This window comes from Nannospalax galili, unplaced genomic scaffold, assembly GCF_000622305.1.
Source record: "Nannospalax galili isolate Female #2095 unplaced genomic scaffold, S.galili_v1.0 scaffold1245, whole genome shotgun sequence".
In the NCBI taxonomy this organism is placed as follows: domain Eukaryota; kingdom Metazoa; phylum Chordata; class Mammalia; order Rodentia; family Spalacidae; genus Nannospalax; species Nannospalax galili.
The window spans coordinates 226605-253380 of NW_008354009.1; the positions used below are offsets into that span (position 1 = coordinate 226605).

The 26776-nt window shown below is 40.7% G+C and overlaps 1 protein-coding gene across 2 annotated transcripts in view; it reads left to right on the top strand.

Annotated features, from left to right (window-relative positions):
* Ddx58 (DExD/H-box helicase 58) overlaps positions 1-26776 on the top strand; it is a 45031-nt gene that overhangs the window by 15899 nt on the left and 2356 nt on the right. For both annotated transcript variants that reach the window (XM_008851090.3, XM_017802705.2), the window contains exons 5-17: positions 114-236; positions 1606-1713; positions 2069-2222; positions 3316-3574; positions 5307-5469; positions 7156-7260; positions 9365-9522; positions 10476-10611; positions 12597-12745; positions 14552-14642; positions 16932-17099; positions 18112-18263; positions 24663-24806. In XM_008851090.3, coding sequence (XP_008849312.1) covers positions 114-236; positions 1606-1713; positions 2069-2222; positions 3316-3574; positions 5307-5469; positions 7156-7260; positions 9365-9522; positions 10476-10611; positions 12597-12745; positions 14552-14642; positions 16932-17099; positions 18112-18263; positions 24663-24806 — 1910 coding nt within the window. The remainder of the gene's footprint in view (positions 1-113; positions 237-1605; positions 1714-2068; positions 2223-3315; positions 3575-5306; positions 5470-7155; positions 7261-9364; positions 9523-10475; positions 10612-12596; positions 12746-14551; positions 14643-16931; positions 17100-18111; positions 18264-24662; positions 24807-26776) is intronic.

Genomic DNA, 26776 nt, shown 5'->3' on the forward strand with positions numbered 1-26776 from the left:
GTAAGGGCTCTTAATGGAAATTTAGAGTTTTTAGTGCTATGATGTGGGGCTTTCACAACTAAAAACATAATCAAGTTCTATTAAGGTTCTAAGTTGTTTTTTGTCTCACAAAGGTATAAGAAATATTGAAGCTAAAGCTGTTGAAGATGATGGAATGGAAATATCCAACATACAGATTTTCATACAGGAAGAGCCAGAGAGCCAGAACTTTAGTGCGAATTCCCTTCTACCTTCAGGTACCCCACCCCGCTTGTTTTCCATATCGATGCTTCTCCAGTGCAGTGTAGCATTTTGAAAAGGGTTTTAAGAGGAAAATGAAGACCAGAAAGAGAATTTGTGTAGAAATAGATGCTTCTAATTAGAGATGCTATTGTCTTCTTTCTGGTTTCTGTTGCTTGATTGATTACCCTCTTTTTAAAATCTTGTTGTAAAGAATGTGTGTACAAGTCTTCATCTGAAAGGTGAAGAACTGCAGTTTCTATGAAACTCTTACAGCCTTGCTCTTCGGAAGAATACTTCTGTTTATGAGCCTCCTGCTCAGCTCCCTTCCAAGCTCCCCGGACTGCCCTGAAGGCTGTTCAGGTGTATAGATGAGATGTGTAGCATGCCTGGCTGAGATCCAGCCTGCACTTTCTACAGGAGAGCTCAAGGAGGGCTGCCATCCTCCAAGAGTAATGGCATCCTCTCCTTTTCCCTGTGGTGCCATACAGGTGTGCTGTCTTCCCAGGAAGCCTCCTAATGTTTTTTGACACTTCCTTTCGTGATAAAGAGAACTCCTGGTTGTATAAAGTGCCATAATAAAAAGTTATTTACAAAAGACTATCAGGAAGGAAATTAAAATAAATAATAAGTAGTGTTAAGAGAAAAATGTGATTTTTAGGATAACGGAACAACAAAAAAAGATCTTATACATTACTTCTGCAACTGAATGGTTCTAGGTTTCTGTCATTCTGGAGTAAAATGAATATGGGTTGCCGACATGAAGATCCTTACATGTCTTTTAAGCAAAGTTTATTTTCTTAACTCCTTAGAAATCCTGCCTTTCTTTACAATAAGGAGGTTACAGTCACAGGTGGTTTCCAAAGTCTTTTCTGACTCCAAACTTTTTTGTATGATTACCTGCTATTCAGATAAAGCCTCTGATTATTTTCTTAAACCTTCTGATTATGTTGAAAGAAAATATCATTTGGGAGTCTGAAGAGACACACAACATGCTTCCTCTTCACTGGGAAGCTGCTTGGAGAATCCGGAATTAACAGCCTGGTATTCTTCAGGCATCCTGGAGGGAGTTGTCAGTACTTTGTTCCATGTGGCAATATCCTAAATTAGGTCATTCTTGCTTTCCTTTTTCTTTATCAAGTGTCCATGACTAAGAAAGAATTTGCTGTGTCTGCCTCTTTCTTGCTATTGATGCTTTGTCACTGAGAGAAAAGTATGTTCTTCAAACCAATTGAGGAGGCAGAACAATTACTAAGAGCAAGATTCCAAACCCTTTAAACAGGGCCCTTGTTCCTAGAATCAGAACTTAGGTCCGCAGAACTGTAGTCATGCTGTAGTTCCTCTGAGCACTAACTGTTTGGTCATTTTGTTCCTTTTGTATTGTAGAAGTGCCTTTTAATAACTCATATAGCCCATTGAAACCAAGAAATTACCAAGTAGAGCTTGCTCTGCCTGCTAAGAAAGGGAAAAACACAATAATATGTGCTCCTACTGGTAAGTCATAGTTTACAGTCCATAGCTTACAGAATTTCTCTCTTTGCTTGTTTTTTCTTTTGTTGGGTACTGTGATAAAATGAGGAAGTTAAAGACTCTTCTTGTTCCATTTGCCATTGGGAAAACTGTCCTATTAATTGTCTCAAGATGTTTTAAGCTTGATTTTGGTTCTGGCTGTTCGAATGCACGGTACCTAGGAAGTAGCTTGATAATTTTTAGCCATAGTGTAAACTCTGCTGCTATCAGTCCATCTAAATGATTGGTTTATTTCTATTTCAATGGTGTTAGAGGAGCAAAAATAAATACCATTTTGAGGAACACCCAACAGTGGTTATGTTCTTTTCTTTAAATAAAGGCTGTGGGAAAACCTTTGTGTCACTCCTCATTTGTGAGCATCATCTGAAACAATTTTCACATGGACGGCAAGGAAAGATTGTCTTTTTTGCTAATCACATCCCCGTGTACGAGCAGCAGGCAAACGTGTTCTCAAGATATTTTGAAAGACTTGGGTAAGCATTATAGTCACCCCAACTTTTGTTTCTAGTTTCATATAACAAATATGTTTTATTTGGCTTTTGTTTCTGTTTTTGTTAAGACAGTTTCATGTAGCCCAGGGTGGCCTCCAACTCATTATGTAGCTGAGGCCAGCCTAGAATCTCTGATTTTCTTACTTCTACTTCCCAAGTGCTGGAATTATGGGTGTGCACCATCTTGTCTGGTTGTTTTGTGTTTTAAATTTTCAAAAATATTTTATTATTTTTATTTTATGTGTATGAATGTATTGCCTGCATGTATGTAAGTGCACCTGTATCATGCAATGCTGGGGGTCAGAAGACGGCATTGGATCTCCTGGAACTGGAGTTAGGGACAGTTGTTAGCCACCATTTGGATGCTGGGAATCGAAAATGGGTCCCTCTGCAAGAGCAACTGGTGCTCTTAACCACTGAGCCATCTCTCCAACCCCCGATATTTTGTGTCTTTAAAAGCTATGATTAAAAAAAAAAATACCTGGAAAGGAGAGATGGTTCAGTGGCTAAAAGCACTAGCTGCTTTTGCAGAAGGCCTGGATTCACATGGTGGCTCACAACCATCCTTAACTTAAGTTCCATGGGATTTGATGCCCTCTCTGGCCTACGAGGGCATTACACAATATGGGTGCACCTACATACATGCAAGCAAAATACTCCATACATGTAAAATAAAAATAATTTTAGATTTGGCTTTTAGATAATCTAGATGTAATTTCTTCATGGATTAAAATCTTTTCATTGATCTATACAGAGTAAATGGCTTGATGGGCAAATGTGACATTTAAATGATATGTTGATCATTCTTAGACTTTATACCTCATTTGATATTCTGTTTTAAGAGCTCATTTCCCTTCATGATTTGAAAGAATAACATGCTGTGACCAGTCATTACTGACTTGTACTCACTGATCTCTTCTCTGTGTGTCGCTCTGTGTGACGACCTTCACTAGCCTAAGATGTATTCTTTCTGCACTGAGGAGAACTTTGTGAACTGCTGCTCTGGTCTAGAATCTCATCTTTGTTTCCTTGCTCGCATCATGGTTGGTAATAGGAAATTTCTGTCATTTCTCAGGTACAGAGTGGCGGGCATTTCTGGAGCAAACGCTGACAGTATCCCTGTGCAACACACGATCGAGAACAATGACATCATCATCCTAACACCGCAGATTCTTGTGAACAATCTTAAAAATGGAACCATTCCGTCAGTGTCTGTCTTTACTTTGATGGTATTTGATGAATGCCATAACACCAATAAACACCACCCTTACAACCAGATCATGTTCAGTTACCTTGATCAGAAACTTGGAGGCTCAGCAGACCCACTGCCCCAGGTACGTCGTCAGAGGGATTTCTCAGAAACGTCCTACGTCCTATTTAGTTACTCTGTGGTCACATTTGAGGTTGCCCGTATCAGGTTCTAAGTCTGTTTGTATAACTCATGGAACAATTTTGACTGATTGCTTCATTTATTCATTCAATAAATAGTTGTCCCTTGGTATCCAAGGTAGCTTAGTTCTAGGCTCCATCCTCAGTTTCTAAAATCTAGGATACTTAAGACATTTATATAAGATGATATTACGTTCATATAAATTCTACATACTTCCTCCTAAGTACTTTAAATCATTTCTAGATTACTTATAATGCATAGTATAATGTAAATTTTATGTAAATAGTTGTTACACTATATTGTTCGGGGAATAATGATGAGGAAAATTTGTGTATGTTTAATGCCTATGAGGTTTTTCTCTAAAAAAATATTTTTGATCCATGGTTGTTTGAATGTACAAATATATACCTTGTGGATATGGAGGGCCAACTTTATGTATCTTGGACTTTCATGTGCCTTGGGCACTGTTTGAGGAACTGGGATACCCTATATAAAATATATGGTCCTGGCTCTCAAACAGCTAAATTTGCACAGGGAGCTAAGATACTTAATAATGCTGTCACAGTTTTTTGTCATGTGACATGCTGTCGAGACAGGTAAAGAGTAGAGCTGGAACACAACTGAAAGTGCACCTATGTGTGCTATAAAAGTAAGGCAAGACCTAATAGAAAGTAGATTAGGCAGAAAGTCACAGGACTTTGCCAGGTGGATAACTGCATGGTTTCTAGTAAGAGGGTGCTGTGTGTCCAGAGGCACAAAGGTATGAAAGACCATGGTATGTGCTGGATTTTAAAATGCCTGTCTCGCCTCAGTGTTGGGTGTGAGGTAGGGAATAACAGTAGACGAGTCAGAATGGGACAGGCAGAATGAGTGGTAGAGCTGCTGTAATATCGATGTCCCGGAGACCTCCGGGTGTGGATAGCAAGTCAAAGGATTAGGCCAGGAGACAAGCTGCACCACATCTGATCACGTGAGAAGAGTCACTTCAGAGAGTGGTTCTTAGGTGGGACAGGAAAGAAAGGGAATTCTTGGCATATAAATTCTTGATCATAGGTGAAGTAGATGGTTTGCTGAAAATTATCCGTATAGAAATGGGAGTGGGGGCTGGGAGGATGGAGGTTTGTGATGGGGCAAGAAGTGAGATGGATACACTAGAGGATTCCTTGGCATATCGGGAGCGCAAATGAGGTTGTAAACCATGAATTGTATGAAACTCTTTGGCTATAATAATTATTTATTTAGGAAGTACAGGTTAAAGCAAACGTAGTATGGAACGCACAACTTACACTTCTCAAACATTGTTGGTGTTAACTAACTTCCTTTTCGGTGAGTTAGCCGTTCAATAATTACTGGGTGGTTATTGGAGGAAGTTACTATAAATGACTTTCCTGACTTTACAGATTGCTGAAGATGCTTTCCAGGCGCACATAATGAATGTGACATAGATGTATTGAAGGACAGAAGCTATTCCTTTCCCTTTTTAGTATGATGTTCTCCTCATCATAGGCGATACAGGGATAAGAAGAGAGAAAGAAGCCTGCCTGGGTTTCCTCTCTGTTCACACGCTGATCAGTATCTAGCTGATGAGATTCAATTAGTGCTGTGCCTGACAGGACCTTTCTGTTTGCAATGTCATAGAGAAAATCAGAAAGCAAACGTCAGCATGCTCCTTACAGGTCGTTGGGCTGACTGCCTCTGTTGGTGTTGGAGATGCCAAAACCGTAGAGGAAGCCATGTTTCACATCTGCAGACTCTGTGCTGCCCTTGATGCCTCCGTGATAGCCACAGTCAGACACAACGTGGAAGAGCTGGAGCAGGTTGTTTACAAACCTGAGAAAAGTAAGCAGCATCCGGCAGCAGGTCGCTTGGGATTTTGTAACATTCTCCTACTTCTGCTTCAGGGACGTTGGATGAACTGTGACCCTATATCTGTTTGGTAAAACATATTTAATTCCAAACTTCAGAAACAATCACATTTCTGATCTTTTCCACTCACTAATCGACCTCTTCTTCTAAGAGCTGGGTGAACCTCAGATGTGCCCCAAAAGAACACACGTTCCTGCTCTTTGTCTCTGAAATCCTTCCATGGGCCTAGCAACAGTGTGACGGAGGTGATGAGAAATGAGGAAATGCAACGTTTGTAGCTAGAGACTGGTCCAGCGCCATGCCTGGGCGGATACACGGAAGTTAACCATTCTTTAGATGTGTATCTGATAGTTGTGGTCAAAATGATCTGAATTTATTATAACTCTCCTCAAAAGACCAGAATGTGTTAAAATAAGATTGGCTGGAAGGTGTTTGTTGGTTTCACTAACTAGCACGGAAGGAAGAGAGAGGTATAGAATGACACGTGGCCTTTTCTTGCACGGAGCATAAGATCATGTGTGTGAAAGGCAGAGCAAGCACATGGAATGGGAGGGACATGGTTTGTTCCTTTTTGAGAGTTACCTGTGGAGAGAGTAAAGAAGGTGTCTGTTCTTTCTAGCAATGCTTGTGCATATCTTTTTTTAAAAAATTATTTATTATTTTTATTTTTTGTGTATGAGTGTATTGCCTGCATGTAGGTTAAGTGACCCATGTCATGCAATGTCCAATGGAGGACAGAAGGGGCCATCAGTTCCCCTGGAACTGGAGTTATGGACAGTTGTTAACCACCTTGTAAGTGCTGGGAACTGAACCCAGGTCCTCTGCAAGAGCAACTGGTGTTCTTCTGAGTCATCACTCCAGCTCCAGAAATCTTATTTTGTAAATTTTATTGATTTGTTTGTATTTTGAGACAGGGTCTCTCTATGTAAGTTGTTAGCTGCCATGTGGGTGCTGGGATTCGAACCAGGGTCTTCTGCAAGAACAGCCAGTGTTCGTAACCGCTGAGCCAGCTCTCCAGCCCCCACCTGTGCATATCTTTATAAAATGATTCCTCCGGCCTTCTGAGCTTCATCTTCTGCATCCTGTAAACCCAGGTGCCTTGTGCTCCTCTGGCTCTGCAAATGTGTTCCATGCTTTCTCTCGAGGCTTCTGTCCATGCTGACCTCTGTGCCTGACTTCTGCTTCCTCCTTCCTTCTCCCATGACTATTTTACAACACTGCCTCCACCTGAGAAACTGATATTCCTCTCCCCTTGCTCCGTGGTACCTGGCCTGTACCTGCATTGCAGAACTCTCATGTGATACTTTGGGGCTGGGGCGTGTGTGGAAGGAGAACAGGGAAGCACAGAAATACAGCTGGACTATGGCATTTGCACAACCAAGAGGAAAACAGACCTGCCTGAGCAGAGGTGACAGGAAAGCCAGAGTGAGAAGCCGGGCTAGACATAGATCATGCAAGACAAATGTTTGAACCAATGCAGGAAGCAGCATGGAGCTGTTGCAAAGCTTTGGAGCATTTGTTGTGTGATTTGAACCACTTACTAGTGAGCTTCATACCTCTGGCTTTTCAGAGGACATAACAAAGGCAGAGAAAGATTTGGAAATGTCTGCATATGACGTGTGCTCCCCCAAACTGCTCACTTTCCTTTGACGGCTCTAGTTTCCAGGAAAGTGGAATCACGAACCACCAACACATTTAAGTCCATCATATCTCAGCTGATGAAGGAGACTGAGCACCTGGCAAAGAATGTCTCTGCGGAACTTGGTAAGTCTGTACTAACTCAGTGAAATAAATCTCAGTTTTGGTGTCCCCTCCACTTGGGAATAATCATATATTGTTTATTAGTGTCTTTTTAGCTCAAGGACAAGACTATATCCTGATATGGGCTGACACATTCCCATCCATTCATGGTCTTTTCTGAGACAAGGTCTTGCTGTGTATCCCTGGATGGCCTTGAACTTGCTCTGTAGACCAGGCTGGCTTTGAACTTGCAGTAGTCAAACTGAGTGCTAGGATACAGGCATGAGCCACCTGGCCTAGATGCTGACGTCTTGATTCTAGGTTATTCTTCTAAATCAGAAGAACTTTTTCTCTCTCAACCTTTTTCCATTTGCAGATCCAAAGCAGATCCATCTGAACATGCACACCTAAGAATACTATATTTAAATTATCTTCCAAATTCACTTCCATTTCTTTTTTTTTTTTTTTTTTTGAGATAGGGTCTCAGTATATAGAGTAGACTAGCCTTCAACCACCTGCTTCCTCTTGAGATGTGCATCACCTCTGGGGTTCCATGAGAGCCACACTAATCCCTTCTAAGACCAAAGCCTAAAATGACCTCATGTTCTCTCACTAGTCTCCACTCTGAAAAATGCCCCCACCTCTTATCCTCACTGTACAGAGGATCCATCTTTTTGACACATGAGTATTTGGAAGACACTTAAATTGTATCTAAACCATAATACTAGGGGAAGAGTTTGGCTAAATGAATCCTCCAAAGGCTTTCCATTAATGGCATAGTATGCATTCTCATCTACAATTTTGGAAACCCTCTTAGCTACTTGGTGGGGAATGGACTGGAGAAAACAGGCAAGAGGTAAAGAGACCAGTTAGGAGGCGCTCAGATGGTTCAGGAACAGGATGACAACAGGTCTGACTAAAGTGGCAGAGGAATGGGCAGATAGTGGTAGGGTAATGTGAATTTCTGTGTTTTTATTGTTCTCATCTTAGCTATCCTACACACACCCTTTTCCCAGCCCCAATCCTGTCACTTACTCATTTTTGAATAGCTTAGGTTATTTTTACACAGACCCAAGTTCAGTAAATGCCTGATGGTTTTTCTACTTTATTGCTGGCTGCCTCCTTTGCATCAGAACTTGGAAAGAAGCGTATCTTGTGAGCTAGAGTTTGAGGCTAGCCTGGGCTACATAGAGAGACCCTGTGTGTGTGAATGAGTGCTTAGGGGAAGAAGCAAGGCCTTGCTACTTGCTGGGTACCTTCCTATGTTCTCTTATTGAAAATGGATGGATGAAGGGAGACCCATAATGTAGTTCTTGTCTTTGAACTTTACTATACTGTGCTTATGACAAGAAGCCCCAGGAAACTGATAATAAACTAATAGACCTAGTTGCTTAAAAACAGACCTGGCTGTTCCTGCTTCATCTTTTTAGCCCCCCACCCAGCATCCTGCTTAGAGCCTGGACCACTGCAGACTGTCTATGTTTGAAGGCTTAGCTTCACTGTGCACGTGCAGATACATCCATAGCACACATCTATTAAGGTTCTGCTCTGTGGTTAGGATTGCGGATGCTGCTCTGGAGATCAGGTAGCTTGGCGTCAGAGCAAACCAAATAGGCAGATTTGAGTCTGGACTCTCCCGTCTTTATATATCCTCTATATATCCTGAAACTCTTTTGAGACTTATTTTTCTTACTGCAGCTTCATTTTTAAAGTTGTTTTGTTTTCAAGTCCATTATTTTACTTCTGAGCTGCTTTTGTTGTTGGCTTATTAAACCTGTAGAGCTTGGACATCACACATCTGAGGTTGAATTACTGCCCTCCCTACACATACTAAGGTGTGACTTTGGGTAAATTGTTTATTTGAACTTCCATATCTTCATTTTAAAAACACCTCATGAAGCTATAAAAATTAAATGAAATTATGAATGTAAAGAACTTTTGATTTTTTTGATATATAGTACTCTGTACATAATCATTATATGCGTTAATATATGGAGACATACATATACATACATATACAAACCCAGATTATTTCAGGAGAAATATTCTATTTAGAAAGAGTGAGAAAGAAAATTAGGGGAGGCTTGTTAGAACCTTAAGTGATTGAAAAAACTTTTTTAATCTCTAGGAATGTTATTTCAAATTCAAAATAGAGAATTTGGCACCCAGAAATATGAACAGTGGATCGTTGCCGTTCATAAAGCGTGCATGGTGTTTCGGATGCCAGACAAAGAAGAAGAGAGCAGGATCTGTAAAGCGCTGTTTCTGTACACGTCACATTTGCGGGTACGTGGCTTCTCTGAAGGCATGCATACCTTGGTCCTGGTACCTCCCGGGGAACTGCACTGTGGCAGCTCAGAGAGCATCGGCTTCTCAGCCTGACCATGAATTTAGGGATCTTTACAGAGAATTCATATGAAGCAAAGTCTAGACATTGTCCCCTCAGCATCAGCCTTGTTTGTTTTCTGAAATTTAGCAGTGAGTCAACGAGACTGAAACAGAGACCAAAACACAGGGTCTGAGTCTATGCCATGCTCTGGCTTTCCAGAAAGCTGAGTGATGATGGCTTTGGAGATAGCTGGGTGATGATGAAACAGCACCATTTAGATATGTGCTCAGTGACCGCCATCTTTGAAATGTAATCAGTGGCTCCTGTTGCCTTGTCCTGACACACGTGTGGTCTTACTTTCAGTAAAGCCACATACTTAGAACTTGTAAAGTGGGTTAACCTGGAAGGAAGGAATACCAGTAACAACCTCGCCTCTGCTTGCTATGCCATGAAAACTATTTAAAAATATATCCAATGGTATATTGTTGTGGGATTCTAATGCCCGCCATGGCCTTTTGCTGTACATGGTGAAGGCCATTTTTCTGCCAGGCACATGTGCAGTTCAGTTCTGACTTGGAAACTTAAGGTGAATGAATGCCTGAATTATGATGCAGGCAAATGTCAAATGTTGATTTGCTTTTGTGTCTTGTGATATGCTTTTTCTCCTTTTCCAAGGTAGAATTCTAGAATCCAAAGTGTTTCTACCTAATTAATATTTCTAGCTAATTGAGAGAAAAAGAAACCAGCATTTGGTTAAGAAGTTTTATTATAGAACCTTTAAAAACTCAATTGGATTATAAGAGAAATATTTTCTTTGAACTAATTCCTTGCTAAGTACAGCTGATTGAACTTCTGTATAGTGAGTATAAAAGCATTGGAAACATTGAAATGCACTTTTCCTTTTAAACAGAAATATAATGACGCTCTCATAATCAGTGAGGATGCCCAGATGAAAGATGCTCTGAATTACCTAAAACACTTCTTCCAGGATGTCCGAGCAGCTGCATTTGATGAGACTGAGCAAGATCTTACTCGGAGGTTTGAAGGTGAGGGGTGTTTTCAGAGGTGGAAGCCACTGGAGTCCAGTGACTGGAAAGACAGCATGCATAGGACATCACACTCAGCATCTGTACAGTAGCTGATGCCCAGGCTGTTATCCTGGGTTTGAGATATTGTACTTTGGGGCTGTGAAGTAGCTTAGTGGTAGAGCAGGAGCTTAGCATTCATAAAACTTTGACATCAATCCCTAGTATTACAGACAAATCAAAGCAAAAGCCCTAATGCCAACCAAACAAAAACATAGGAGTGTTTGACGATGGAATCCAACACCAATGGAAGCATTCTGTTGCTTATCCCACTTTTTATTTGGACAAAGGAAAAGCAGTAGGGTTTGAAACAGGTACTTCCAACATGGTTATAGATAGGGGCGTTCTGTTTAACTTTCAAACACCAAAATGCGTTCTAATGATATTAAGAAGATTAAGCATTATATAGATTTCTACAGAATGAGAAAAATGCCTCACATTACTACCAAAAACATGGAAAGATAGTAAGAAATACTTTTCCTAAAGGCAATCACTGTTAGTACTTTTTTTTTTTCACCTATACTGACGTATTTACTACACATATGTGTAACCAGTAATGTGCATGTTGATAAACACTTGACAGCTCCCTGGGGAAAATGTATACCTATATGTATGTAATTTTATTATAAATTTTTCTTATATGGGGATACAGCACACAAGTTATAAATAATAAACAAAAGATTCTTTTCTGTAAATTTCTTTTAGCCCTTTGTGTCTCACAGAATGCTTCTGGTGATTTTTGCAGGACCCTTATAGCCAACCAACCATTGCAGCTACCAAACAAATCTAGTTTTGATGTGGCGTTGGGGCCTTTGTGCCTTAATGCTAGGAGTAAGAAAGTGAAAAACAGAGATGTGTGTTGAAGCTCACTTGCTTCTCAACGATTGGAGCAGCTTTTTGCTGAGTTAGATTATATTTTTCAAATACTGGGAAAGCATTTTTGCATTGATATATGATTGATAAAACAGAATTGATAAAATCACAAGTCTAGACTGTCAACAAAGGATCAAGCAAGCATTATGTTGATTTCCCTATAACTGACTGCAAACCACCACCATCTGATTGAACTACTACAAAAAAGATGAACAGTAACACACTGTTCTCTAATATTTTTACTGTTTGTATGCAACAGGTACATACATATACACATATAGCAACTCAAGAGCATAAATAATAAAATATAATAAAATAATTAAGAAACAGTGAATGTGGTCTATTTATTACATTTGTTTTTAATATAAGCCACTGAGTTACAAAGTTAGAGAATCAAATTTTTAATAATGATTGTATTTAAAACCAGGTCACACAAGTCTCAAGAGGTTAATAATTGACTGTCATAGTCTGATATAATCAATTTCTAGTACACTGTCATTGTGTGTGTGTGTGTGTGTGTGTGTGTGTGTGTGTGTGTGTGATGATAGGACAGAATGATACAGGGCACAATGTTCTATACTTTGGTTTTTAACTTAAAATAATTGCAATTTATATATCTTTAATTTTAGCAACCACATTGTATTTATATCAAATGTATAGTCTTTTCCATATAGATCTTTTTCCATATACCTAATATTCTTTAACAACCACATGGTATTCATATGAAACATACAGCCTGTGATCTATTGAACTGACTTTCCATTACTCAGCATTTAGGGTGTTTTCTATGTATCCTTTATATTCTGAACAGTCTCACTGAGTATCCTTGGAATCTTCACAGTTTTCTAGATGTAACCGTGTGTCAAATTCCTAGATGGAGAATCACTGCATCAAAGAATATGTAAACTTTATACTGTTTACCTTTCTAAAAGGATGTACCAATTTAATTTCTTGGTTATTACTCAGAAAATTCTGGTAAATAACTGAGATGTTAATGGTTTGAAGCAAAGATCATGGTTTGTTCTATATTTTTAAAATTTATCGGCCTTTTATAAAATGTTCCCGATTTGCAGAAAAGCTGGAGGAGCTAGAAAAGGTATCCGTGGATCCCAGCAATGAGAATCCTAAACTCAAAGACCTCTACTTGATCTTACAAGAAGAGTACCACTTAAATCCAGAGACAAAAACCATCCTTTTCGTGAAAACCAGAGCACTTGTCGATGTAAGCTTTTATGTGTGCAACAGATCGGCCCTACTTTATTGAAAAGGCTGTCCTTTCTTCACTGACTGTCCATACATGTGTGGGTCTGCTTTGATTACCTGTTTGTTTATTCTTGCACTAATACCTCACTGTCTTAATCGTCTTGGTACCATAGAATGGACACTTCATCCTTTCTAAGACTGTCAGTCAAAATTTAACTTCTAACCGTTACATAGATTTTGATTTGCATTTAATAAGTATGACTGAATATCTGTTATATGCCTATTAGTTATCATCTTTCATAGGGGGTATTTATTCAGATTTTTAAACCAGTTTTAAATTGGATTATTGGACATAGCTCAGTGGCTAAGCACTTGCCTAACACGCAAGAGTTTTATCCACAGCTTTGGGGAAAAAATTGGGTTATCATCTTATTATTGGATTTTGAATATTTTTGTATCTGACCAAAGCGGGTCCTCTGTGGGGATGTGTGTCTTGTAAATATTTTTCTAGCCTGTTGCTTGCTCTTTAATTCCTCAGCCGCATCCCCTGTGTCGTGGAAGTTTTAAAACTAGTTTACCAGTTTTTTCTGCCTTTTGTCCATGGTATATCTTTGCTTACTTAAGGTCACAGAGATTTTCTCTGTTGTCATCTAAAAGTTTTTGAATTGTTACATGAACTGGGAAGTATGGTTGAATAATTTCTTTTTTTCTTTTGAATATGTGTGACTTACTGTTTCAGCACTGTCATTTTATACTCAGGGGAGGGGAATTACACAAGGCTTAGAATGTAGGAGGTGGAGGTCTTTCAAGACTTCCCATCATGCTGTCTTTTTTTATCGGTGCTTTGTCATTTTTAGTATAGGGATTGAGCATATGTTTGTGCTTGTTTTCTGATGCCATTGTGAAATTGTACTTTAAAATATTTTCAAGTTGTGGGCTAGGAAGATAGTTCAGTTGGTAAGTAGTTGCTGCTCAGGCATGAGGACCTGAGTTTGATCCCTAGCACCCATGTGAATAGCTGGGCATGCTGGTGCTTGCTTGTAATCCTAGCACTGGGGAGACGAGATATGCAGATTTTCGGGTCTCCTTAGCCAGTCAGCCTAGCCTAATTGGCAATCCCCAAGTTCAATGAGAGACTGTGTCTCATAAAAGAAAAAATGGACAGTTCCTAAGTAACAACATCTGAGGCTGACACACATGCATGTGTACCCCTCAACACACACATGCATGCACACATACACCCCTACACATACACATACATACACAGATTTTCAAATTGCAGTTTTCTATTGTTAATATGTAGGTGTAGAACTGATTGACACATATTGATCTTGCATCTTGAAAACCTCGCTGAATTCACTTTATTTTATTTTATTTTATTTTTTTTGTGTGTGACAGGGTCTCCCTATAGCCATAGCTGGCCTGCTGGAACTCACTCTGTAGACCATACTAGCCTTAATCTCACAGACCCCCTCCTGCCTCTTCCTTGCAAGTGCTGGGATTAAAGGCATGCACCACCATGCCCATCTCTGAATTCACTTATTCTTTGTACCCACTATTCTGAACCATATTTAATTGCTTAAAATAGCTCAGAAATTAAACCGTAATAAACCACAGAATTCTATACCACTAGAATTAATTATTGCATGGAATTTAAGGTTTATCAGTCTGAAATATATCTGTATATTCACAAGTTTTCTTTTTGTAGATATTTCAATATTGAATTAATAACTTTAATTAAATAAATTCAATTTAATAACTTTAAAATTTAAAGAAGGTTTCAAGTTTACAAATACTGCTCAGCTGATTATTGCTTTCATTTTAGGCTTTAAAGAAATGGATTGAAGAAAATTCTGCACTCAGTTTTCTAAAGCCTGGCATATTGACTGGACGTGGCAAAACAAACCAGGCAACAGGTACTTACGTATAATGAATTAGATTTAGTATACTATGTACATACACTATTCCATATTCATAACCTTTTTTTTTTTTGGTCTTTTGAGACAGGGTCTCCCTGTAGCCCCAGCTGTCCTGGAACTCACTATTAGACCAGGCTGACCTTGAACTCACAGAGATCCGCCTGCCTCTGCCTCCCGGGTGCTGGGTTAAAGGCGTGCGCCACCACGTCCTTATTCAGAACTTTTTAATGCTTCTATCAGTCAGAGATCATCAGTAGAAATAAAACTGCTAGGAGACTACGTATATGTAGTGTGTATGTGTATAGAGTACACAGAGATTTCTTAAAAATGAATTGACTTAGGCAGTGTGGCTGGCAATGCAAATATGATTGGAGGGCAGTTATCAGGAAGGGAACATCAAGAACAGTTTAGAGGGGCTGGAGAGATGGCTCAGCAGTCAAGAGCACTCACTGCTCTTGCAGAGGACCCGGGTCCTGAGCCATCTCTCCAGCCCCACCTTTACATTTCCTAAATGGTTTAAAAAAATATTTTAAGATATATGTGTGTGAATTTCAAATTGAAGTGTCTATAAAATGGTTTCTGTTGGAACCCAGGCATGCTCATTCATGTACTTTCCAGGCTCCTTTTGTGCCATAATGGCAGTGGTGAATTGTTATGACAGCAAGGTTTATGACACCCAACATATTTACTATCCAGCCTATACAGAAAACCAATTTAAGACAATGCCTGACACATGGCAAGACTCAATATATATTAGATTTTAGTTATTGGCTGCATACAGATCCTTTTAATAGTATATTTCAGTTGTTTGACTTTTGGTTTTGAGAGTATGTGAATTCAAAAGGAACATATGTAACTTTAGATGCATATATCTTTAACAGAGTAAAGAAAAGGCAAGTTATAGATACATATATATGAAATATATATATACACATATATATTTATTTCCTAAACCTGGAAAGGTCATCTACAAACTGGGATCTGACTGCCAGCCAGGTAAAGGAGAGCAAGATAGTCTCCTTCTGCTTGGGTTGGGTTTTCTCTATGAAGAATTAATTAGAAATCAGAAGGCCATATTCAATGTATGTAGGTCTTTGGGACCCCTAAAGTCTGAACATAAATGTGTCCATTAAAACTCCATTTTGGGTGTTGCCATGATCACCTGAACACTCCCCAGCTTCACTCCATATTCAGAACATTTGAGTTCAGCCTTCCAGTGTGTGGCTGTCTTAGTCCAGGCCTTGTTTTTCACCCCAGTTAACAGCAATCCACTTAGGCTATTCAAAGTAGAGGGGTCCAGCTGCAGAGATGATCAGTGCTGTGTAGAGCCCATGACCAGGGCATGCACTTGGGCTCGTAACAGTTTAACTGGAAAGTCACCTGGTTTCACTCCTTTCCCTTTATAAGTTACATCCTCTACTTCTCTCACAACTTTAGACCTTATTAGTCTACAACCTGTCTCCATACACCAAGTTTAGGTTCCAAGGGAGCCCTACATGGTTAAGTGCTGATTTCAACCCTGTAGCTGTAGCCAAGGAAACAGTGTCTGTACAAATAAGAGTGACTTAATCCTTTAAGTTCCCAAGGGCATAACACAAGAAAGGTTACTGTTTACTTACATTGCTGTCTATGTGAAGGTAGGTAAGTTGGGGGCTTTGCTCTATGTACTTCTCTTTAAGGACCCTGGGGTCTCTGGATCCTTTACTCTAACCCATCTTAGACCACTGATGAGGAGAACTGAGTATGGACAGTTTTTAGGACTCAGGTTTGGAAGAGACGCGTATCACTTCTGTCTGTATGCCGAGTGAGAATTTAGCCACGAGCCCCATCCAAGAGTAGGAAACAGCTTGGTGAAAGATAGTCACAGTAGAACTGCATCACTCTAGAGTTTCATCCCTGAGGGTCTGGCAGAGAACAATTCTTAGAGAACAAGTGGGGAACAAATACCCCAATAGCACACACGGGGTCCTAGAGTTAAGCCTATCTACAAAGAGTCAACACTGTTATCTCAAAGAGTGTGTGAAGTTCTAATGAGGTAGTGGCTATAAAGATGTCAGCTATACAACAGTAATAAACAAGCAAAAACAAAACAAAACAAACAAACAAACAAACAAAAAAAAAGGCATAGGAATGGATCGCACTGCCTAGCACTGCTGGGAGATCATGACGTCAAAGCACCCACCAGAGCATGCAGCATGTAGAAATGCTCCATGATTCGTAGCTAGTTTTTCAAGGGGAGAGTCCTCTCGTTAGTGAATTGAACAGCATCCTCCTTATCTGACACAGGAATGACACACCCAGCACAGAAGTGTGCACTGGAAACATTCAGAGCCAGTGGAGATAATATTCTGATTGCCACCTCGGTTGCTGATGAAGGCATTGACATTGCTCAGTGCAATCTGGTCATCCTGTATGAATATGTGGGCAATGTCATCAAAATGATCCAAACCCGAGGTGAGAGCAGCTCTGACATCATTCCTACCTGGTTCCCCTTTTGCCGGCTTGTGGTATCTTTGTCCTTTCCCCTTTACTGAACTATATAAATATGTGATTGATGGCACAGTGGACTCTGGGGTTGGTTCAAAAGCTGACTTACTTGGTCAGGATTGGGAGGTTATAGTCTTGCCACAGTTGTGATTCTTCTTCAGAATGATATGCTTGCTTGCTTAGCATTATATTTATGAAAGGACACTATCTGCTAAAGCTGAGGCTTTGGCAGTCAGAAAGTGACCTTTCAAGGGGGCTGGTGGCTCCCTGTATTCCAGAGCCCTTTGGTCTCATGTGGACAAGAGTTTTCCTCCGTTTCCCTTTGTTTCCAAAGGAACACCTACCACATCACCTTCCTGAGCAACATCTGTGAGCACTCTGGTCTGAGCATTCTGGTCGAGTCCTCAATCTTCTCATTTACTTGACTTTGTTCGTTGCTTGTTGAAGGAATCACTCATGGAGAGCTGCTTTTCATTTTCCTTCTCCCCTTCCTCCACTGCACATCACCTGATTCATCCATGAGAATAATCTGGTGGAATGTGTGTCACCCTTTATATCTGTCTTTGCAATAGCACTTATTATTTTCTACCTGTTTCCTGTGGTTGCAAACCTCTCTCCACATTACCTAAAAGCTCTGGCGGGAGGATCTGTTCATTATTCATCTTTGAATGCTCAAAGAGTCGTTACTGAGGGCTCATGTTAGATTATCTTCAAATGGGTGTTTCAGATAATATGGCTGCCCAACCACACTGTGTCACTGGAGACCCTGAGAGAGCTAGCCCAAGGTGGACTTCTGCTTTATCTGTATATGTAACATGCGGTTGGGACCTGCATTTGAGTCTACTCTTGACAGAGCAGTTCCTAGAAAGTAGAATTCAGTGAGCCAAAGTTGAGTTCTAGGAACCCTTCTAACCTTGTGTGTGCTTACTCTTGTATAACATCAGAGTTTTACATCCAAAACACAAATGCTTTCTGACAGGCAGAGGAAGAGCGAGAGGCAGCAAATGCTTCCTTCTGACCAGTAATGCTGATGTGATTGAGAAAGAAAACGTGAACGTGTTCAAGGAAAAAATGATGAATGAATCCATTTCAAGACTTCAGATGTGGGATGAGATGAAATTTGCAGAAACAGTGAGTCTTTTCCTCCGTGTCACTCCTGTAGAATCTGACAGAAATAAGAAGCGAGTGTGGTTGGTACCTTTGATATATGCATGTGTACACATGTGTATGTGTACGTGTGTGGTGTGTGTACATGTGCACGTCTGTGTGCATGCATGCATGTATTCATGTTTTTTTTTTGAGACAAGGCCTCGAGTAGCTCAGGCTGCCTTGAACTTCAATGTGCTGCATATTTGAGGGCGATCTTGAGCTCCTCACCCTTGTGCTAAGACACCTTTAAATGCTGGGATTGCAGGTGTGTGCCGCTGCACTGGGCTACCTTTTATTATGTAGCTCAGAATGTTTGATCCGTGCAATGAAATTCTGTTTAAGCTTCTGTCCTGCAGTGAGCATTAAATTTATTGTTTTCAAGTGTCAATGAGATAAAAATATAATTTATTCAGGGTAATAACTGACAACCTGTTTTCAGACCTAAAAGGTAAACTGAGTTTATGCTGCGGACTACATACAACCTGACATTACAAGACACAGCTCTACTTTGTCAAATCTCTCTGCCATTCAATGTTCTCAGAGAGCAGCTCCTAGGCCACCGCAGACACTGTTAAAGCCTGGAATGGAGTGCTTATTCAGATCAGCCTGTTGCAAAAATTAAGTGTATTGTGTATATGGAAATCAAGTGTACACACACTGGATATGTGCATTGAGTACATCTAAACATTTTATAAGTAATTTAGAATTATAATAGTTTCCCATAAATTAAAAAATTTTTCAGATCAGCTTTCAGCAGTGAGGCAATGACCTTCATTGTATTGTAATTTCCCCCATAACACAGCAGCATCGAATCAGATTGGAGGTCAAGAAACAGAGGCAAGCAAGTGTGCACATGTGCTTACACACTTTCTCCAGACCCTTTACAGAGATTTTTCACCTCAGCACTTTGGAAGCATTGAATCTTGCAGGACTAGGGAACAGTTCTTTTCCTAAAGTCCGTAATTTGAATCCCTATTCTGTCACTTACAGTATGACCTCAGGCAGATACTCTGATTTCTTATTATTATTGTGGTTATTATGTGTATGTTTATGGTGTATGTGTGTGTGTGTCCAAGTGTTTGTATGGGTGTGCTCACCCATACATGTATGTGTGGAAGCTGAGGTTGACGTTAGGTATCTTGTATTCTGTTTTTGAGACATAGTCTCTCACTGACCCTGGAGCTTGGCATTTTGGCTAGACTGGCCTGCCAGAGAGCTCTGGGGATTCTTTGGTCTCTGAGTCCCCACCCCTGAACTGCCGGTACTGGGGTTAGAGAAACATGCTGTTTTGCCTGGCTTCACATGGGCTCCAGGGGTTCAAACTCAGGTCCCATGCTTATATGGTGGGCACTTTATCCACTGAGTTATCTCCCCAGCCCCTACTCTATCTTTTAAAGTATTAAACTTCTTGTTTGCAAAGTTGAGAAAATAATGTTTTTTAACCTCCTGGACAGCTGTGAGGATAAAATGACAGGTGTGTCTTGCTTCCAAAGCACCTGAAATAAAATTTGTACTTAAAAAATACTGTTGCTAGTTTATATCTTGAAGCATAGTTTGATTGTGAAGATCAACTCCACCACTCAGTAGACTAGCTCCATAGTGGGCATAATCTTAAAAAGTTACAATATCTATGCTAGAAAAGGCACCAAGAAACAATGATCTAAAACAATTGTCCGTATTTTTGGACAAAATTACAACTTTATGTCAATGTTTACTCACTTTAAAACAAACTTCCTAAAGTTTTCTATTTTGTTTTTGGATTTTTGAGACAGGGTCTCCCTGTAGCCCCAGCTGGCCTGAAATTCACTATGTAGACCAGGCTGGCTTTAATGTGAGATCTGCCTACCTCTTCTTCCTGAGTGCTGGGATTAAAGGTGTGCACCACCATGCCTTCATATTTTTAATGAGAGAAAGCTTTGATTTGTTTTTTAAGCTTACTGATAGTTTGCTTTTTGCTAACCCATCTTCCCATTTTGTAGACTAAAGTAAGACTTTAAAATCATATTGAGTTTTATGAGGCTGTTGTGCTGCCACTGTGCCAAGAGGATGACTATACTGAGTTTTAATAAACATGGCATAACTTATACTCCCATGGGATAGAAACAGTATAGGGAGTCCATTGGGGAAGGCGACGGTGAGACCACAGGTAGATGTGCTTTTGTGGAGGCTACCTGGACCAGGAGTCGGGTAAGAAGAAAACTGGGTTAACTATCTGCTGAGTTAGGGTGCCTTAGCATTAGAGTTTCGCCTAAGGTCCACGTTAGAACACGACCAGATGTATGAAAGAGGGAACTTGGCTGAGGATCGCCAGGTCTTAGTGCCTGCTGGTCATTTGGAGGCAGCTGGAAGGCCGAGTCTTGGTGACCAGCCTGTTTGTTCTGTTTCAAGGGCCAGGATAGGATGAGAGGGATGGAATTCATGCGATATGAAAGCAGAGGACTCTATGGGGGTGAGAAAGGGGACCAGCAAGAGGAGTTATGGGGGAACTTGGTGATAGGAGGGCTCAGTGGAGGAGGGGATGAATAAGAATGAAGTGTAATGACAGACGTGTGAAATGCCACAAACCCCATCACTTAGTATGCAACTTAAAAGGAATATGGTTCTTGAGGTGAAACCTTATCCCCTCTTGTGCCACTTAACGAGGTCTCTGGTGTTGGATTTAAACACTTGAGTCCTTCAATAGGCTTTAATGGGAGGAAGGGAAGGAAGATGTTGGGAACTTTAGAGAGCAGTTTTCTGGAAGGCTGTACCCTTCTTCTCCAGCACCCCAGCTATGCTGTCCATTGCCCTATGTACCACCATCTCTAGAGTGCTGTGCCCTAGGGAATTCTTTGGTTACTACAGCAGCTTGCCAGGTATAGTCCAGGGGTATCTAAGAACTCATCTCCATGATGGAAGCAGTATATGGTAGAGTTCATGCTGAGAACTAAGGTAAAGAGGGTATTTAGAGTAGTTCTGGTTATAAATGCCATAAAGTATAATCTGAAATCAAATTGAAGAAGCCTGTTTTCCCTTCCTTATGGGGCCAAGATAGGACTTGAAAACTCCTTTTGAATGAAGAATGTCTACACAGTTGTATGCAGTCAGGGCTCCAGTTACTTTCTCTACCTGTTTGCTGGGGTGGGGGTTGGGGGGCACTTACTACCAAGCCTGATGACCTAAGTTTGATCCCCAGAACCCACAAAGTGGAAGGAGAGAATTGCCTTCCATTTGTGTATGTGTGTGTGTGTGTGGGGGGTACTGTGCTACTGATGTACTATTTTGATTGAACATCTTTACTGATCTTTACTTAAAATATAAAGTTTTAAATACGGTAGTAATAGCGTTAACTTATTAGGCTTTATAGCTATTGTTAATATTACATTTAAGATACTTGAGATTATTTAATTGAATTTTAATATATAAGATATGTGATTGAAAAAATAATTGGATACCTAAGGGGAAAGTTTACATCTTTACTCTTTTCTATCACATTCCCCCAATCTCTGGCCTTCCTGAAGTAGTGATTAGGTTCCTATCTTAAAAACAAGAAGCTAATACTAAAATGTCTCATAAAGAAATATATTATCATGTAACCCTAAATTTCTATTCTAGAAATTTATCCAAAGGAAATAATGAAGTACATAATGGTTTCACAGTAGTGAAACCCTGTCTTGAAAACAGGAACATAACCCCACACACCTTTTCTTTTTGAGACAGAGATCTCAGTAGAGCTCAAGGTGGCTTCAAACTCACTTATGTAGCTGAGGATGACCTTGAACACTTGATCCTCCTATCTCTACCTCCCAAGTGCTAGGATTGTAGGTATATACTACCACACCCGGGTACCACCACCCTTCTCCCCATTTTACTTACAAAGACAAAAAAAAATTTTAGATGGGATTGTTACACATCCAGAGAGTCATTCATTGTAGGGTAGATGCGATGGCAAGCAGACTCTAGTTTCCTTCTTCTGAGAATGCTTTGATTTCCCCTTAATTTTTTGAAAGATTTGATGGGCAAAGGGTTCTAGGGTGACAGTTCCTTAACATCTGAGGAGTAATTGTACAACCCCCTTGTGACTGTGGCCTGTGTGGTTTCTGAGGAGTAGCCCCAGCTGGCCGGACTCACGCTGTAGACCAGGCTGGCCTCGATCTCACAGGGTTCCTCTGCTGGATTAAAGGCACGCAGCACAACGCCTGACAAGGTGTTCATTTTTCTCTGGCTCCTGTCAAGATTTTTTTCTTCTCCCAGAAGTTTAATTTTAATGCACCTTAGAGTGAATTTCTTTGTTTGATCCAGTGTGGGGTTTGTTTGGCTTCCCAGAGATTATGTTGCTTGTTACATTTCAGAATTGTTCATCCATTATTTGACTTTCTAAATCCTATTCTTTACTTTCTGGACTCCAATGACATAAATGTTAAGATTTTTTTCCCCCTACATGACCCTGAGATTCTATTTGTTTTTTCCAATCTGTTTTCTTTTTGTTGTTCAGTTGGCATTTATTCACTTGTTCTATTTTATTTTTTCAGTTCACAGTTGCTCTTTGGTCCCCTCCAGTGTACTGTGAACTTTTAACTCTGGTCATTGTGAACTTTTGTATTTTTTCATAATTCAAACATATTTGTTTATTGAAGCATCTTTATTATGGCTGTTAAAAATCCTTGCCACATCATTCAAACATCTCATCATTTCAGTGTTAGAATCCTTTGGTTGTCACTTTTCCATTCAATTTGAGGTCTTCCTGTTTCATGGTATGAACAGTGATGTTTGAAACATTCTTGTTTGACTCTGAACCTTATTTCGCTGTGGTGGTTTGAATGAGAACTGTCCCTCACAGGCTCAGGTACTTGAACACTTGGTCCCAGTTGGTAGACTTGTTTGGGGAGGTTATGGCTTGTTTAGGACATGGAGCCTTGCTGGAGGAAGGATGTCACTGGGGGTGGCTGAGAGTCTGCAGTCTCACCCCACTTCCCTTTCATCCTGTGCTTCCTGCATGGCTGAAGATGAGTCCTCAGCTTCACCTCCAATGCCCATTGCTGCCTCCCCTGCCATTATGGACTCTCCCTCTGGAACCATAAGCCAAAATAAACTGTTCTGTAAGTTGCTTTGGGTCATGGTGTTTTGCCACAGCAACAAAAGGTACCTGAAAGGACTTCTGCATTTGCTTGCCTCTGACTTGGCTCTGGCCAGGAAGTGGGCTGCTTTCTCATCACTGTCTGTGGAGCGACATCAGGGTTTTAGTTCAGCCTCTGTTGAGATGAGCAAAGTGGAGCAGCCTACTTGTCACTACTGGGTGGAGGTGAGAATTCTATCTCCCCACATGGTCTTACAGACACTTACGTGGGCAAGTGTGTGTGGGAAAATGTTACCTATCCAGAGGCCTGGCGATCCCACCTCCATCCTGCTAAATGAGGCCCAATTACAGCTCTATAAGGTAGAAATCCAGGTTCCCTCTTGGCCTGTGCTGGCACAGGGGGTTGGACCACAGGGTGGGGGAGCAGAGCAGCTATTGTTTAAAACTTTAGACTCTCAAAGGACACTTTTTTTCTTTATATATATATGTATACATATATATGTACATGTTTTATAATTTCATACAACAGTTTTTAATCAAATTTAGACCCTCCTCCCCCATCCATGCTGCCCCCATCCCCTCACCGAACCTCATGTATTCAGCCATACATGTTAAGTCCTAGTCATTCAGGCACTGAACTTTGTCTCCACCCATGGGCATTTCAGGATGTCACCTTCCTCAGCTCCAAGTCTGAACATATCAGATGAACAGAAACCCAGGGAACCCACCATTGTGTTACTCCTGGCATCCTAGGGCTTCTGGATGGTCTGATTCCTCTCCACTCGTCATAGTCTTGTATTTGGTTGGAATGTAATGGCCATGGTTCTTACTGTACTCAGCCAAAGCCTACATTTTGACTTAGAATACAGCTGCCTGATGTGGACTTCGAGGATGTGTACTTTGAACTATACCGGGATTCAGCAATATCGTCCATGGTCGAAGGGAGGAAGATTTCAGACAGTGGGAGGGTTGCTCCCCTCCTGTTCCATTCCTTTGGCTTTTGCTTGAAACATTCAGACTGTGTGTCTATTTGTGAAGGATTTTTCAAGTTCTGCCAACCAGTGAAGTAGAAAGCACAGCCCACATGATGATTTTATGGGCATGTCTGAGTTAGTAACTGAAAGACCATTTGGAGGCTACAGTTAACATAGATTAAGAAAGAGTTAGGAGAAACAAAGAAAATATGAAATTTATTTTTACAGACTAAATAATATAAGTATTGTATGCTTATGGGAGTTGCGCATTGAGTGGCAGGTGTGTGTGTGTGTGTGTGTGTGCGTGCTAATAGTTGTACTCATTTATGAGACCTTTCTTTTGGTACGTAGGTTCGCTGTATACAGACCGATGAAAAATTAACCAGAGATAGTCAACACAAACCACAACCTGTCCCTGACAGAGAAAATAAGAAACTGCTGTGTGGAAAGTGCAAGGCCTTGGCATGTTACACAGCTGACATACGAGTGGTTGAGGTAAGCAGCCTGTTTTCAAAGAGCCCCTGGGCAAGTTTTTAGTACTAAAGTTAACCACCTACTGATTAAATATTTACAGCGAGAACAGTTATTTCTGCTGTGAATGTGGCCATGGTCTTTGTTTTAAAAAAGCAGAAGGAAATGCTAATTACTCAGATTTGATCATTACACATTGTACTCAAATTATAACTGCATCCCATAAATATGGACAACTGTAGGTCAATGATTAAAATAAAGTTTTTAAAAAATATTTTTATTTTTATATTTTTATGTGTATTGCCTGCATGTAGGTAAGTGCACCCATGCCATGCAATGCCCGTGGAGGGCAGAAGAGGCTGTCCAGTTGTTAGCTGCCATGTGGGTGCTGGGAATCGAACCCAGGTCTCCTGCAAGAACAACCAGTGTTCTGAACTGTTGAGCCATCTCTCCAGCCCATTTTTTTTTTTTTAAAGATGTTTTCACTGTGTAGATCAGGGGGCTTGAAACTTGTGATCCTCCTGCTTTTTGGCATCCCCAGCACTGGGACATAAGCAAGCACCACCACTGGAACACTTATTTGTGTCATAAAACTTCCAATTTATTGTATTCCGGATAAGATTTGCAATAAACTGTAAGCTCTAATCACCCTGCTGTGCTGTAACACCTAACCCTTACCCAGCCTGCTGTGCTGTAGCACCTAACCCTTACCCAGCCTGCTGTGCTGTAGCACCTAACCCTTACCCAGCCTGCTGTGCTGTAGCTCCTAACCCTTACCCAGCCTGCTGTGCTGTAGCTCCTAACCCTTACCCAGCCTGCTGTGCTGTACCACCTAACCCTTACCCAGCCTGCTGTGCTGTAGCTCCTAACCCTTACCCAGCCTGCTGTGCTGTAACACCTAACCCTTACCCAGCCTGCTGTGCTGTAGCTCCTAACCCTTACCCAGCCTGCTGTGCTGTAACACCTAACCCTTACCCAGCCTGCTGTGCTGTAGCACCTAACCCTTACCCAGCCTGCTGTGCTGTAGCACCTAACCCTTACCCAGCCTGCTGTGCTGTAGCTCCTAACCCTTACCCAGCCTGCTGTGCTGTAGCTCCTAACCCTTACCCAGCCTGCTGTGCTGTAACACCTAACCCTTACCCAGCCTGCTGTGCTGTAACACCTAACCCTTACCCAGCCTGCCTGTCTGTTCCCGGCCCTGTTCCAGGCCTTGCTCTCCTTGCCTCTAGCACTTCTCCTTTGTACTTGTAGAACATCAGCTTTTCCTAGCTTCTATATTTAAGCAAATTTGGTTCTTATGCAGCTATCGAACATGATGGCTATGCTGGTTGCAATGCTGTCTTTGATTAGATCCTGGAACAGATAAAGGATTTAGTACAAAAATCTGTAGTTAACAGAAATGTGCTAGTGTTAATTCTTCAGTTTGAACAAATGTACCATTGTATATAAATATTAGTTTCCATGAAACTGGGTCATCAGGTATCTAAGAATTTTCTGAGGCATCTTTGCAACTTTACTGTATGTCCAAAATTATTCCAAAGCAAACTTAAAGAACATAATTTTGAAGTTTACATAGTATAATGAAAAACCTGCTTGCAAACAAACAGTAAACTGGGGAAAATAATTTGGATCCAGAATCATAAAAATGCTATTTTACAGCTGTGTGAAGTGACAGCACCAGTGTCACTGCCACAGTCATACTGTGGAGGCTAAATACACAAAAACCTCATATTCTGGGGTGAGATTCCATGGCTTCTTCCTATTGGGATTGAGAACATCTTTATAATGAAAACAGAATATTTTTTTAAAATGTGATGTTTCAAGTTGGCCTTCTGCCTTTTTTCCCCTTAAAACTTTTAATGAAAAGGTTAGAAAACCAGGGCTGGAGAGATGGCTCAGTGGTTAAGAACACTGACTGTTCTTGCAGAAGACCCGGGTTCAAATCCCAGCACCCACATGGCAGCTAACAACTGTCCGTAACTCCAGTTCCAGGG